At 43.4% G+C, this 15,605-nt stretch overlaps 1 protein-coding gene across 16 annotated transcripts in view; it reads right to left on the bottom strand.

Annotated features, from left to right (window-relative positions):
- MYO9A (myosin IXA) overlaps positions 1-15,605 on the bottom strand; it is a 187,948-nt gene that overhangs the window by 79,076 nt on the left and 93,267 nt on the right. For all 16 annotated transcript variants that reach the window (XM_080607332.1, XM_080607345.1, XM_080607335.1 and 13 more), the window contains one exon: positions 441-557. In XM_080607332.1, coding sequence (XP_080463458.1) covers positions 441-557 — 117 coding nt within the window. The remainder of the gene's footprint in view (positions 1-440; positions 558-15,605) is intronic.

The raw sequence follows: 15,605 nt of genomic DNA, 5'->3' as shown, positions 1-15,605 counted from the left end.
ACCTTGCTATCTCCCAATGCAGCAGGTTTTTCACTTTTTCGGATTATTCTTATTGAACAACCTCATCAAAACACCTCGCGTTAGCAAGATTTCCAGTTTTTCCCTCAGTTACATAGGGTCCTATAGACTTACATGAGGAGGAAGAAGGACTTGGCATTGCTCCTGGAGGGGGTGGGGGACTAGGCTTTTGTGACTAAACCAAACCCTTTTTCCCAGCTGCTTTGAGGATATATTATTCGAGGCGCTTCTCTGTTCCTGGCTCAGCAAACACCACTTAAAATAACTATATACTCGGTCCGAAATATTAACAGCAATGTTCCACGAGGAAAAGTTAACTTTACGTTAAGCAATTTGCCATTAGCAGCTTGTGTAATGTTTTATCCCGTAGTTACCTATTTTAAAACTGAAGTGCATAGCCAAAATAGCTGGCAAGACGTTACCTTGGTGCTTTCCTCCATGTCCTTCGAGTTCAGGAGTGCATGGTTAATCCTGAAAACTATCCAGTCGAAGAGGGCACTGTATAATGATTTAGCCATGGAGTTTCGCACGGTCACAGCCTGAAAGAAAAAAAGAAAAGGGCGATTGGAAATGATTCATGCTCTGCACTGAAACGTGTTTCACTTCTTAAGCAACCACGTACAATGTTCGTATTTCGCCCTCGCCAAAGCTTTTGTCTACTATTCTAGTTTATGTTGCATACACTACTGGTCCTGAAGCCGTCGGGTGTTTGCTGTGATCCCTGCACTGTTCTGCTCAGCCGAACCATGAGATGTGCCCTGGACTTTAGCTTGGCTTACTCTGGTGCATTCAAGTGGATGATGCATGAGATCACGCAATAAATCCCATCACCAATGGAGAAAGGAAATAAAAACAAAACGTGTATTTAACTTCACCAAGATGACCGCAGATTTATTTGGGGAGAAGAGAAGAGGAGGGGGAATACTGCACAGCAACCATCCAGCAGGGTGGAAGCGTGTGTCGGGGCAGGCACCGCCCGGTGCCAGTGGGAGTCTGAAACCCACACAGTAGATCTGTGAATGGTGCTGAATATCCCAAGCTTTCCAGGCACTACAGATCTCCTAGAAAGAGAACTAACGCTTCCCCAGAGGGGCCTCAACATCGCAGTCCTCTCAACCACGACGTGAGAGATTTCTCTCAATTGACAGTGATGAAGAAGACGTGCGAAGGAGGGTCACCAGCCCACGTTTCTCCACACCACGCGTGCTTTGGCACAGGTAAGTTACACACCAAGCCAGAAAGCAGAAATTCATACTTAAGGGCTATCTTTGCTTGTGATTCCTTGGTTTAAATTTTTACATTGAGTTGTATTATGGTGCTTCTGCACATAGTAGTCACCCAAAACCTTGCAATACCAGCAGTGACCAAGTCATGGCTTGGTTTTAGCTGCTATGTAAGAAGAAACAAGGAAACAGGGTTCATACACAACTGCTTCAGTAAAACCTTGAACCATAACAAATCAGCAGCTTTGTATACATCGCATTGAAACCCTTCCCACCAGACCTCTAACCAAAATATAAGAGCTGTGTGGCCTCATGACACCGACCTGAAGCAAAAGAGCAAAGCTCACGTAGCATCATTTGTTTTCTCTCAGCTTGCTTCCACCAAAAGCTCCCTCTTTTCCCCTAAATATTTTGGGATGACATCTTTAACCGTGATTGCATGCTCTTCTGCCAATGTTTTGCTCCTACGTGCAATTAATCCAGTCTGTGGTCTCTGTCTAGTAGGTTGCAAGTGGGGTACCAGGAGCCCAAGCATGCCAGCCTGAGGATGTTCACAAATCTGTGCCTCCGTACAACGTTGACCGTCAGCCTGATGTGGCCACAGCCATCTCTTGCTCAGTGGCAATAAACACTGCCAGATAAGCAATGTAGGAGGGCTAATTATGAAACATTACAACAATTAACAAGGAATCATTTGGGGAATCACTTGTCCCAAACCAGCACTGCAATGAACCAAAACCAAGGGCAGGATGGAAATATGTGAGCAGCAGGGCTGAGTGGGCTTGTTGTGCTGCAGACCAGCACGGTGCCTTCAAAGGCCCTGGGCGAGCTGCTGAAACATCGGGGTTATCCAACAAGAGCACTGGAAAACAGCTGGCACCTGGAAATGTACACAGGGCTGTATATTTTCCAATAACAGCTTTCTCTTCCCTTTACTGAAGGAAAGGCTTGGGGGAGTCCAGAATTTTTCTTGTTTATATTATAAGCAATATGGAAGGGGTATTTTTTTTCCCCCAAAAAGCGTGTGGGGAAATATTTCAGTGATTAACGCAGAACTACCTCCATGCTCTCTCTCAGCCTAATTAATCTGGTAATGCTGGAAAACAACTGGTGCCACTGTCACCCGCTGCCACCAAATAAACCTGTCCCTGGGGAAGGACAAAGGCTAAGGCAGAGACGCTTCTCACTGCTGTAATGATCCGTCCAGCATAAACCAGTCCAATTAACTGGTCTGACACAAAGGCATGCAGTTAAAACCAAAAAACATTTCTATATAAAGCCAATGAAGAAGAGCATTGTTTCCTCTGTACAGTCCCATATGGTTTTCTATTACAATAGACTGGTTTTTTCCCCCGTGTTATGACGGAGAACTGCTCTCCTTGCTCTGCTCCGGACCCAGGAGCCCCAGCATGACAAAAAACCCCGATCTCTGATTTTCAACAGTTATTTTTAGACACCGTGGCTGTAGCATACGAGCTGGCAAAAGCAACGTATATAGAGTAAGAGGCGGGGGGATGCATATGTACACATGGATCTCATTTGCAAACTTGTTGGCTCCTTATAAGCCAATTTCTTCTCTCATTTGTACCAACAAATCCCGATAACTCTCGGCAGCCGTGCTGCCACCCCAGGCTTGCCGCAGCGCCTGGCCCCGCGCACGCAGCATCGAACTATGCAACACCTGCAGAGACGTGCACCTATTGCAGCTAACTCTGGTTTTTAGCACTTCTTCCCACTTCAGTAACATATAAACTGCATGAGGGAATATTGTTTCTTTCCAAATTAAGGAGCTGCTACAATTTCAAGAACATGATATCAAGTTTTCCCCCAAATTGCTGGAATGGATCGCTTTGGAAACAAGTCTTCCACCTCCTTTTTTTTTCCTTTTCTTTTTCATCTGTGGCATTCATCTTGCATTGCCACATGCCACCGTGCAGACAGTTTAAAATAATGTCATCCCATAAAGTCCTTTAAATACAGAAAGGCTAAAAGAAAACCCACACGGTGACTTGTCCCCTTCAGCACGTCTCGCTCTTATTTTCTCTGCTCAGTGGGGTAGCACTGCTGAGGAGAGGCAGCGTAAAGGATGCTCTGCCTGCCCAAACCTCCCAATTGTTCACAGCACAACCTGGTGTGCAATATTCAGGACTTGCGCATAATTACTCAAGAAAAGATTGAGCCACACACTCACATCCACTCTGATACAGCAGAACATTTAAAATACATGCTTACACATCCTTTCTATCTGAGGCTTTAAAGACTTTAACTTTTCCTGGGTGACTTAGTGATGGAATTTGTTTCTTTCCAAACTGCCGGCGCTTGGATGTAATCAATGCCGCCAAGCTCACAACATGGAAATGCTGTGTGCATCATACGCAGCTGAAACAGTTTGTACCTGGATTTATTATAGAAGTAAGAGAATGAACACGCATGGCCTGCTGAAGGCAGCACACAGCTTTTAACTCATACGTATGTTAACTGGGGATGCCCTTTGAAATACATGCCACATAGTATGTATGGCTTGTCTCCACCTAGCCTCCCTTCCTTTGCTTTCACTGATTTATAACCTAACTCCTCTAAGATCACCACCTTAGAAGTCCTTCTGATTTAACTCAGATTTTTAAACTGAAAAAAGGCAAAAAACTTGCTTGCAGCAAACTCTCAACTACATAAAAACAAATAGAAGCTCTACAGGCTGCTCCACCAGTTTCTTTGGTCTTTGCAATTGTGAAAATAAATAGTCCCATGAAGTTCTTCCAGGGAATGGTTCATCTCAAAATTCCTGCTTGGTATTTTGAAGCAGCATTTGTCATCTCCAGCTTCTTGTCTCTTGCATGTCTCGTTACGTGACCATTTAGGCAGATCTCTAACACTGCGACACTCATAAAATTCACTCACAAAGCAAAATAAAAATAGCTCATGCAATGCCAAAACAATCTCTCTGGGATCAAAGCAAGCACAACATCTTGCACACACACAGAAATATTGCTTACTGATTCAAAAACAAAATAGATCAAACGCACTTGAACATGGTGATGCAGGAAATAAACTGAAGACAAGGTTTTAATCAATAGGTTTCCTGCAGATAGGACTGGCAAGGAAGAATATTTGATTACAGGCATTGCTGCTTAGACGCTAGAGGTGCCACTTGCTAGGGCTGGCTGACATTCCCTCCTAAGATGCTTGGTTTTGTTTGTAAGATTGCACTGCCAAAGCAAATGGCCCATGAGTTTTCATGATGGGCATTAGATTCAGGCTAATTTAAAAGCAGATCTACTTTTGGAAACGTCTTCTGCCACAATGAACAAGGGGCGACAGACTGAAGAATTACAATCTCTTTGAAGCGTTTTGGAGCACGGACTTCAAGTCTCGGTAGCGGCAGCCTGTGTTTTAGAGATGGCAGAAGATATAATCTCAGAAAACCAAATTTGCTCAAATTAAAAGCCTCTGCGAAACACACTGGTAGACATTCAGGTTGTTAATTCCTAAGATTACAAAGTCTCTTGACATACGAGCTCATCTTCTGTCTGCTGGTGCTCACCAGACGCCGTATCTGCCACCCCCAGCACCATCGCCCTGGCACTGGCCTCTCAAATTCCTGCTGCCCTGCTCAGAAGCAATGACTCAAACAGCAGAAACCAGAAAAAGGCTGTACGTGGTGACGTACAGGGTGGTATTTTAGCACACCCTCTTTCTGCACAGCTTCTGTGAGGCACTGTCGAAGCCTGTACAGCGGGCGGGATGGGCAGAGCTGGTACAAGAAGAACTCAGGTTGTTAATAAATGCCAGAATAGTTTCTTTCACCTTGTTACATATTCAGAAACCGCAGCAGCTTACACATAGACAACCTAGTTGAAAGCATCCTTTTTGTTTCCTAAACCCCTGGTTAAACCAGCAGCTTTTTACTCATTCTGACACAATCTTTGCTTTAAAAAAATAATAATTGAAGGGAAATAATTTAATGCAAGAAACTGCAGTTTAGCCAGGTTAATTTTATGGCTTCAAATACTGAAAAGAAAAAATGCCACAAATTTAGTGCTTCATGAGCAAATGTGTCCCTTCACTTTCATGCTTGTGCACTGGAGGTACCAAATCTAAAAATCTGAGTAAAAAAATTATTCTTACTTCTTATTCCTCTTTAAACCTCAGGCCTTTCCCCAGCGTGCCTCCCTGAACATACTCAGAGCTCCAATACTGCCAGAAATTGTGAAACTCCTGCTTGGGGCTAGTATTTGTGCAAAGTCCATGCTGTCACCGCAGTGTCACAAGCTGCCTGTTTTGTAGGCTCTGGACTTGATCCTGGAGCCAAAACCAGGGCAGTCCTGCAGCTCAGCTCTGTGACCCCAACGCATCATTAAGGCAGGCTATGGGGGTAGCACCTGCACTTAAGCTGCATCTACCTGTCAGCATGCAATCTGATGGGAAATCTATCCCAAAACACACCAAAATGAAATGCAGGCTGCCAGCAAGGTAGCCCGTCACATCTCAGCTGAGCTCATTCCGCTTGTTACTCATTTATAGGGCTGGATGCATTTGGTGCCCAGTGAATCCTTACCAAACACAGCTCTTGACTTCATACTCTCGACAGAACCCATTTGAGAAGAGGAGGTGGTGTCAGACCTCCACATCGTGCCCTGCTTTGGGATTTTCAGCTCCCTGCAGGCACGGGTGACTTTGAGACGCCCTTGTGCCGTCACACAGAGCCCTCAGTCGCAGTGATGCCAACGCTGGCTCCTCGCCCTTTACCAACCTAATGTGTCAGCAAGCGTGATTTCAGTTCGAACAGCAAAACCATAAATCTTTAGAAAGTTTTCAGCCTAAAGGAATAAAAGCCGGGAGAATGGAGGGTGGGGGAAAACAAATCCTGAAGGGCTTTTAAAGGCAAAGAGCGCCAGTTCGTCATGCAGAACAGCAGCAACATCCCAGGGGCTGCACAGGGACCAGAAGACAAACAGAACCTGCTGCAGAAAAAATGAGTAAGACGATATGGAAGCGATATGGTTTTAATCAGGTGCTCCTGTGGCCAAGACGAGCATTTTCTGGAGTGCAGACCCCATGATCTCCAGTGATATCTAGAGTGAGACAAATTCTAAATCCTCTCCCCACCTACTCTGTCCAAACCAAACAAACCAAAGCCCGTATCTGTAACAGCAACCGGCCTCCGACATCCAACTTTAAACATTTTGACCAAAACAAAAACACAGCATAAAGGCCTCTTGCAACCAGTATAAACACTTCCACTAACATTCTGTTTAAAAAATGCCTGCACAAAATAAATAACCATTTCTGCACGGTGCATCACTCGACACAGAGCCTCCAAAAATTAAAGGCAGCAGAAGCAAAATGAGGTTCATCACTTTTGCTATCGCTTGGGAAGCGCGTTGCATCAATGCACTGAAAAGGCTGGGTGATGTACACTTTGGTACAGGCAGAGGCAGATCTTATCACCAGTTTGAAATCTAATTTCCACTGAGTGGCTCCCTTTAAGCCAGGCACATTGGACAGCAGAAATCTGTTATTGCAGCTTTTGGGTCACTATTGGAAGAAAGGTGGCACTTTTTTTTTTGACCCTGCTTACTAAGTACAGGCTCGGATTATCAGAAGTGAAATTAAAAAGCAGAACAGGAAAGCAAATGTAAGCACCAAACTGAACTGAAGCCCTGGGTTAGATTAAAACCCTATAGAGTTTAATAGTGGGCAACCCTTATCCTGCTTCTTCAGCATTAAACAAAACTATGAAACATCCACAAAGATGTGCTGAACAATGCTGTTGGTCAACACAATGTTAATAATTCAGCAATTTTGGGTCAACTTGATGTTATTACATCCTCTCCCCATTTTTCACCAGGGGACAAAGCAGACCCAGGAGCGAGGTCAATGCATCCACTCCAGAATTGCTAAAAGCCACGAGTACTTGAAAACAGGATGTTTAAATGCCATTTCTCAGGCACAAATTCACAGGGTCTAAAAGAGCAAACATGTTAGAAATGTGCTTTGTGTATCAAGGTCCCTCTTTGTCCATTTTTCTGTGGTTCCTTGTGTGTGTGTGTGTGCATCTCATGATAGACACTGTCGGTGTTATTTGCTCACGCAGGATAAAAGCCCGTAGCCAGCCCTTGTATTCTACAAATGCAAAATTCCCACTCATCCTCCAAAAATCTGACTTCACGAGCAACTCTTACTGCAAACTTCCCCATAAGAACTTGCACTGATCTCCCCAAATCAATTTGTTAGAACATAAATGCTCTCAATACAGCCATAGAAACTACCTATGAACTTTCGTCTCTCACTAAAGCCAGAAATCCGCCGTAGCACATACGGAGCTACAAACACACGTGTTCATGTGTTTCCTGCCCTCCAGGAAGAAAACAAGCAGCACCCGCTCTCCTTTCAGGCTGGGATTATCGAATACTTACAAAACCAATCACAGCAGTTCCAAGATGACAAGTAACATTTCTTTGCGATGAGTGCGAAGTTTGCGAGAGTTTATGTAAAACGCTGTAAAGGCGCATGTTAATTTCTTTAAGTAAAGCCACTCACCATAAAACACTTAAGGTTTGCTGCTTGTGTACAACAGAAATGGAGATTCCTATTCTCTACAGGAAATAAGATATGAATGCAGGAAGAGAGGAAATATCCCGCTCTTCCTTAGGGCCTTTGATAGACTTCCTATCATTTCTACACAAGAATGAACGGTGTTTCCAATGAAATATTCAGGAAAAAAAAAATCAGGATTCTTCCTCTTCAGGAAATCCCTCAAAAATCCAATCTGTATACATATTTATAGTGGCTCTATGGGGGCTTTGTTTGTTTGTTTTTCTTTTAATATGTGGAATACATTTTCTGTGTGTTATCCAATGAATCAATTCTCATTTCTGCTCGCAGGGATTTGGCAGTAAAACCCAGGAACCTGCTGATAGCCTACAAAAAAATTTAGAGAGCTATTATCTGCAGATCATACACAGGATTTGATTTTTGTTATAATTTGATGTCTGTTTTAAAATCCTTATCAGCCGTTCCCCTTTTTTCCCCATTTATTCTCCAAGGTGAAATTCAGCTTCATAATTACATTTGTACTAATTCTAATATAAATATCTTATTCCAAGATGACTCAGAGGAAAAAACACATTTTAATACACACTGAATTTTGCCCTTGGTATTCAACTAATGTTTTCTGCTGTTGCCTCCTTCAGTCACTGCTGTGGGTTTGAGCAATATCTATAATTTTCAAGTAGGGGGAAAAAACAGGAAAAGAAATATATTTGTTATCTTATTGCACTCAAAGTATCCACAGAATTATGCTGCATGTGTAAGTAAACGCTGGAATAAATCAGCTCCTGTTCTTAAAAACATTTTACTTTAATATTGGCAATGCTTAGCAGGTGCGATTGGCAATGGTTAACCAGCGAGATCAGAAACAGCAGAAACAAGAGCACTGCCAGCTCCTGTAACACACCTACTTTTCATCTCATAGAGGGGCTGAATCAACAGGAGCAGGTCTTGGGCATTCAGCACACTCAGGCACCTAGGCAATGACATTCTCTGCAGCTAGCATGAATTACGTGAGCACATAAAGCAGACACAAAATACAGTTTTACTTAAAACTATCTCAGAGGTGCTCAATTATCAGGTTACTAATAAGACCGAGCGTGCATGCACGTGGAGTGCTCGTGTTGGGGGAGTACCGCAATAATGTTAAAATTAAATGTTCATCTCTGCTGCTGTTACTGCTCAGTGAGGGCTGGGGAAGAAAAACATTTGTAAGGTGGATTTGGCTTTTTTGGCACTTGAATGGACAGGAGAACAGCTGAGGCACTGGTTGTTAGGTCTGTCACCCCCGCTCTGAAGTGGAGCGGCAGATAAGAAAGGCAGAGACTGTGAGGCTGAGCTAGGGAAGGAGCAGAAGACAAGCAGGCTGGTGATGAAGTGTGGTAGCACTGCATACAAAGCCTGGCTGTGCATCAGATCCTCTCTGTGGCTCACCGAAGCTGGGACAGCATGTCACTGGTCTGCCAGGTCTGCAAGACAGATGCATAAGCTATAAGCTGCTGCTATTAGGCAAGGTCTTTTTGTCCAAGTGCAGGTTTCGGTGACTAACTCTTATCTAATGTCGGGTTCAGTGGGTCCCAAGTCACACGTGTGCACGGAGAACGAAGGCTTCCTGCTGCTCTGCTCACTTTCTGTGCATTACCCAAAGTGTCGTGCGTCTGGTTTGCATTCACAGCCGCGTCCTGGGGCAAGAGATAGATTAAGCAGCTTTTGTGGTTCCCCTTTGGGTCACAGGACATAGGCTGAGACAGGCAGCCTTAGCTTTTTTTTTTTTTTTTTTAAACAGGGGCTTAACACCCAGAGGAAAGTACTCTTGCAGGATATCAGACTTGAGCTTAATCCCTATCTTGGCATCAAGGAGTATTATATCATACTCAGGCTAAGCAAGTATGATGTAATTTTCCATGCTCATATTTTATCTTAGCATCATATTAAAATCCTGTCGTTCTCTGGCTTGCTTTTCCTAAGAGACCTCGGATTGTTAATGCATCATGCTGACTTGAGGCTGGAAAAGGCTTTTTATGATTTTTGTTTGCATTGATTAAGGACGAGGAAAATCTTTAGAAGGGTCACAGGAAGAAGAGAGGGAGCAGCAGATGTAAGAGGAGTTTAATCACCAAAAAGGAAAAGTTAGTTTTGAAATGCTATGAGCTTTTCTATAAAGGTTCATTTTTAGGTTTTATTTCTATGAATGTAGCAGCAAACAATATACCCCCAAAAAAAACCTAAGCCCGGCACTGCCCCAAGTGCTGGTGTCTGAGCTCCCAGCTGGCTGCCATGTACCTGCAGAAACCTCCTCCTGTCACCCTGAAGCCAGGGGACAGCAGGGGGTGGCCTGCCAGGGGATCAGTAAACCCAGAAGGTATAAGTGTCCCTCATGCTTTCCAGAGCTTGCTTTTCGTTTGGTGGACTTTACAATGAGAAAAAAATAGACTGGAATGTCATTGCAACACTGAATCGTTCTCCAGTGCAACACTGAAAGAAGCATTTTAGGTATTAGAGATATTTTTAAGTCACTTATAAGAGGCAAAGCTTTTTATTGTACTAGCTTCCAACTTACTTACCAAATGCTTATTAACTTTAACTCGTCTTGTGCTCTCCCTTCACTAGCCCTCATTTCCCAGCGCCTTCCCCGATCTCTTCCATCCAATGGCCTGTCTCCCATCCGCCTGCCTGTATTGCTCAGAGGTGTTCAAACCATGCAGACACTTCCCAGAAAATCCAAACCACAACCAAAGAAGTAAAATCAGTGGTTCTGCCCAGTGAGACAGTCTTCCTGTCTCAATATACCATTAGGTTAACAAGACAGTCCTTCAGAGCTTACCTGTTAGTCTAGCAAACAGGAAAACCCAACCTTTATTATTATTAACTATTTTTTTTTTTTTAAAAATGTCATTCCACTCTTTTCATCATGTGTTAATTTGCTCATCCTTGCTCCACTCTCTATCTCACTTATGTTCCCACTGAAATCGCCGTTCCTGTACTAACACGACTCCCAAGGAATAACCTTCCCCTCCTTACTCATCCCTCCTGTCATCATACGTACATAAATAGGGAAAACGAAGTGGAAAATCTGAAACAAGAACAACAACATCTCCTGTGGGTGTCAATTGTATCTCAGCTGATGGTAGGCAGGACTGAAGAGGACAGATGGGAGACCCGTCATTCCTATCACGAACTGCAGCCTGCCTGCTATTTATTTTTAGAGCTGTTTTGCAAGCTCCCGTCTTTAATATTGTTGTATTGGAGATGAATATTTGTAACATGCTCTGGTCATGCTTTTCAGAAAAATCACCCAGGTTACAGTCAGAACCAAACTAAATCAACAAAGATCTTTTCAGTGATTTTCTCAGTCTCCACGATGGAGCCATGTGGTTGCAAATGTCATCTTCCTAAAAAGATTTTAGTCAGTCTCCAGCCTTTGTACAATGTGGTTAGAAAATGTGATCTGTAACAAATTAAAAGAGAAAAGGAACAAAAATACCCTCTCTTCCTGAAATAAAACTCCTCCAGAAAACAAGTCCATGGTTCTCACTTCTCCCCATGGAGGCAAGGATGCAAGGAGAGATGTCCTACTGAAGGGGCGATCGTGAGCTCAGCATAAAGAGCTGCCGAAGAACAAAGTCACCGGGCAGCCAAATTTGAAGGCAAAGGAAAAGAGAAGTGCTTTTCTCCACCTGTGTTCACCCAGAGTCTGTTGTATCAACAACTGAGATCACACTCAGACTTCCAGGTCTTCCTTTGTCCGTGTTTTCACAGTGGAACTGGTACATAAATAAATTAATAGGTTACTCAGTGACACAACACAAGGCATGTGACCTAACCCGAGGAGGAAACCATAGGCTACACTTAAGGAAATTTGTTCCCAAGCTCACGGGCACCATGTACCAGCATTCCAACTGTGAAGCACAACACATGGCCAAAAATAGCACTTCAGCTATAACAGCCAAATCCTGCTTTCTGTTGGCCCTCCCCAAGCAAAAGATGCGATCGTAAAAAAACTTGTTTTGCCAGTCTATCATTGTCCTCATCACAGGTGGTTTTTTTTGTTGTTTTTTTTTTTTGTTTGTTTGTTTTGTTTTGTTTTTTTTTTTGGCAAGCCTCCTCAATGTGAAGTGCGTCCTCATCACACCTCAACTGCTCCAGCTACGGAGGCACGGTCTGTGCCACACACTCCATCCAACCACTGAGCTTCTACCCCTCGTGCTACATCACGTGCTGATGAACGGCCTTATCAGATGGCTGAGAAATCAACCTGAATTTACCCATATTGAGATTATATAGAAAATCCCATATTCCTACCAACAATACCAAAATTTCATGCTGCGTGGGAAAAGCTGACTTGCTAATTCAGGAATGGGTGGTTTCCATTCTTACAAAGCTTTGAGTTTAGTGTAAATTTAAATCAAGAAACTACTGAGGACACATACTAAGGGGACTCTATGAAATTAAAGCACCTTTTCAGTAATCAAATATAATTAAAAGAACCTTTAAAAGAGTCTAGAATGGATTTGATGACAGAAAGGGCATCTGGAGTGGGGAGGCTGACGATGGGCAGAGCACTCCATGGAAAGTCACCATTTCTCTTCCTAAAGTCCTTATTTTTGGAGTCTGCTCAGAATTCCAGAAAGCTGAGTCTTCTATTTTCCAAACACCAGTGCCAACTTGATAGCACAAACACTGCTGATACACAAGAATTTACAGGGCTGCATGGGCACAGAGGAGAGGAGTGAACTGAACAGCTCTAGCACAGCAGTGTTCAGATAGATGCTGTCACCGTGAAGCTCTGCAGCTTTGGGAAATTCTCATAGACACGAGCTCCATTCAGCCAAATCTCTGCAACATCTGCCATGCACAGCTTCATGGAAACATGAGGGCACATAATCACATTATACTTAAAAAAAAATCATCAAAGCAGGTTAAAAAAGACCCGTCATTGATGGACTTGGTCTTCCTAACAAAGGAAGGATGCTGCATCTCACAACGAAATATGTGCAGCCCACCCATCCTAGAAAACCAGGAGTCTTGGCTAGTCCATGCTCTGCCACCGAGCACGTCTGTTCCTGGCATTTTGAAGAGAAAATGAAAAACCTAATCCCATAAAGAAGTTTCTTTTGAAGTTCTGCATCGACAGTGCCTTCATATCCTGAAGCAGAGACGCTTGCAGGTCTCTTCTAAGCTTTGTGGGGTTCCAGGCTTATTCTATTAATATTTTTCTGTAATTCTGAATATACTCATCAGCGTACCAACTCTTCAAAGGAATCCTGCTAAGCTCCAAACGTTAATGACCTGTGGTGACAATGAGTCTCATAAGCTAATGGTGCCTGGTATAAGTAGGTGCTTCCAGCAGTTTTGCTCCTTTCTACTTTATTAAGTGTCCTTATACTTCAGGACTGAGAATATTCATCCCATTTTTTGCATGCTATTATTTTGTCTCCTTCCCACTTTTTCCCCTCTGTTATTTTCAGTCTGTTAAATATTCATAGTTAGTTGCAACTATGATATTTTCCTTTGTGCTTTTTTTTTTTTAACATCTTAGATAATGTCATGCCATTTGAAAACTTGGCCGTGAAACTCCATTCCTTTTCTCTCTACAATGGTCTGAAAAAGGCATCAGACAGTACCACCACTAGCACATGAGCTAATGAAACATCACTCAGCTCTTTGCTGTAATGGAATACTTTTTTCCTCTCATTAAGGTCTGCTCCACAAGGCTTCGCTATCTCGCATTTCTACCAATTAACTGTTACCTCGCTGAAAATAAAGTGTTCCCTGCAAGCTCAACCCACAAACACAGCACAGTTTATCATCTGAAATAACCATCTTGGGAGTATCTCCATGAACACACCAAAATTCATCCCAAGTAAAGACAGCTGGGGTGAAGTCACACATCATGACATGAAGAAGAGATCCGATGGCTTAGTGTTACCAGCAGGGAGGGATGTGCCAGCCCCATCAGCCACCCCTGGTCCTGGCTCCTTTCTCCTTTTCTGAACCCAGCACAAGGCTGGTGCTTGCTGGCCTTTTTTTGAACCAACTGAACTTAGCCGAAGGACACAAACCCAGTGGTGCCTCTGCTCTCAGACTCTCTCCAGGCTGGCTAATTGAGTCAGCACAGCCCCAGGGATGACAAAGAGAATAGCAAGCAGCAAGAGGCAAGTAACCTCAGCCCCTCTTCACATCATCCTCAGAGGGACTGCCGAACTGCCACCTCCTGCTTTTTCATCCCACTGAGTACGCAGGTTCAATGCTCATCGCTCTCTGGTCTTTTCTGTACCTAGTAGATTTTCACGAGCCTGTTAGCAACTCTGACCTGAATTGCATAAGCGCTTTTCCAAGTAATCATCAGATGATTTCACACGGACCTACAGCTGCACGTAATTATGCAGAATAAAAAGCATTTTGCAGATTGAGAATACATTCAATTGCAATTTGGGCATTCAGCATCCATCACAGAACGGTTACAGTGTGCTTCCATGGCCATGCACATGGCCTGCATCTAAGAGCCATGTGCTGAGTTACTGGCATGTAGCCATTTAAGCAAAGATAATGACAGCACGTTATATCCTGTATGAGCTTGGAAATAAACATTTCCAAAAAAATATTATCGCTACATGGAGTTTTAGATCTAGGGACACTCACAGCCACGCAAAGGGACTAAAAGCATCCCAGGTCTTGCTGTCACCATAAAGACAAGTGCCACAGTGGCAGGAAACTGCCTGCCTTCCTTCTGTTGTGCTCCACCACCTCTGCTTGCAGGGATAGCCTAGGACACACCACCCAGTCCCTTTCAGGTCCTCTGGCTTTTAAGATGGCTATTTTCCATTTACAACGATGAATACACATTCACTTAACCAGAAGTCATGTAGTGACACTCATCACATCAAACAAGCAGTTCCTAACAGCTTTCCAGACTTGAAGGAATTGAAGATTCGGGTTACTTGTTGCCCAAGAAGTTGTCTCACATCTTTCATTTCCCTTCTCTTTGGTGTTTTCACATCAGACTTCTTCAGAAAGTGTAAATTGATTAATTAACTAACCCTTCAGGGATAAAACCTCCTTGGTCACAAATAGCTGACAACTATACAGGTCTGTTAAAACAAAGTCTTTTTGCAAAGTCATTGGCTTAAGTAATGCCAACGGAACTAAATGAATTGAAGGCATCATGGAAAAATCTGTTTTCTGGAAAGATGTAAAAGAGGATTCATTAACAGACATATTTACTTTGATAACGAGTTTCTTTCGTCATCTGATGAAGAACATGGAAAAAAAAACACTGAGGCTCTGGTGAAAAACAGAGAAGCAGGTGACAGATGCCAGCACGATAAGCAGAACAAACGGGATGGAAACGAGGTGGGGACGGGTGATGAGCTCCGATACGGGGCTTGACTCCGGCGCCACGGACAGGGGGAACAAGCTGAAGAATGCGGTGGTCGATCGGAGAGAGAAACAACAGTCAAGATGGATTTCAGAGAGGTAAAAGACTAGATTAGACAAGGCACAAAACAATTGTCTCGGAGCCCTGCAGTAAGCTGAGGTGGAAAAAAGCAACTGAATTCTTTGAATTATTTAGATAGAAGCAGGAAGACAGATGTGGCCCAGAAGGGCAGTTCTTTGCACAGATTAAGCTTAAGAAGATGCTCAGATTACACACATAAGGAAGAGCGAATTTTTTTTTTTTTGCTAGCAGCCCCCAGGTTGTACAACAAAGCTTTGATTAAAGTGCTTTGCTGCTGGACCCGCTGCATGTTCCCTACCAGACTATAAGTCAAGCCGCTTAGCATTCAGTACGTCTGTTGTTTTTTCTTTTGGACA

The sequence above is a fragment of the Anser brachyrhynchus genome, assembly GCF_964034855.1.
Source record: "Anser brachyrhynchus genome assembly, chromosome: 11".
In the NCBI taxonomy this organism is placed as follows: Eukaryota; Metazoa; Chordata; class Aves; order Anseriformes; family Anatidae; genus Anser; species Anser brachyrhynchus.
This window is presented reverse-complemented; position numbering and strand designations above follow the sequence as displayed.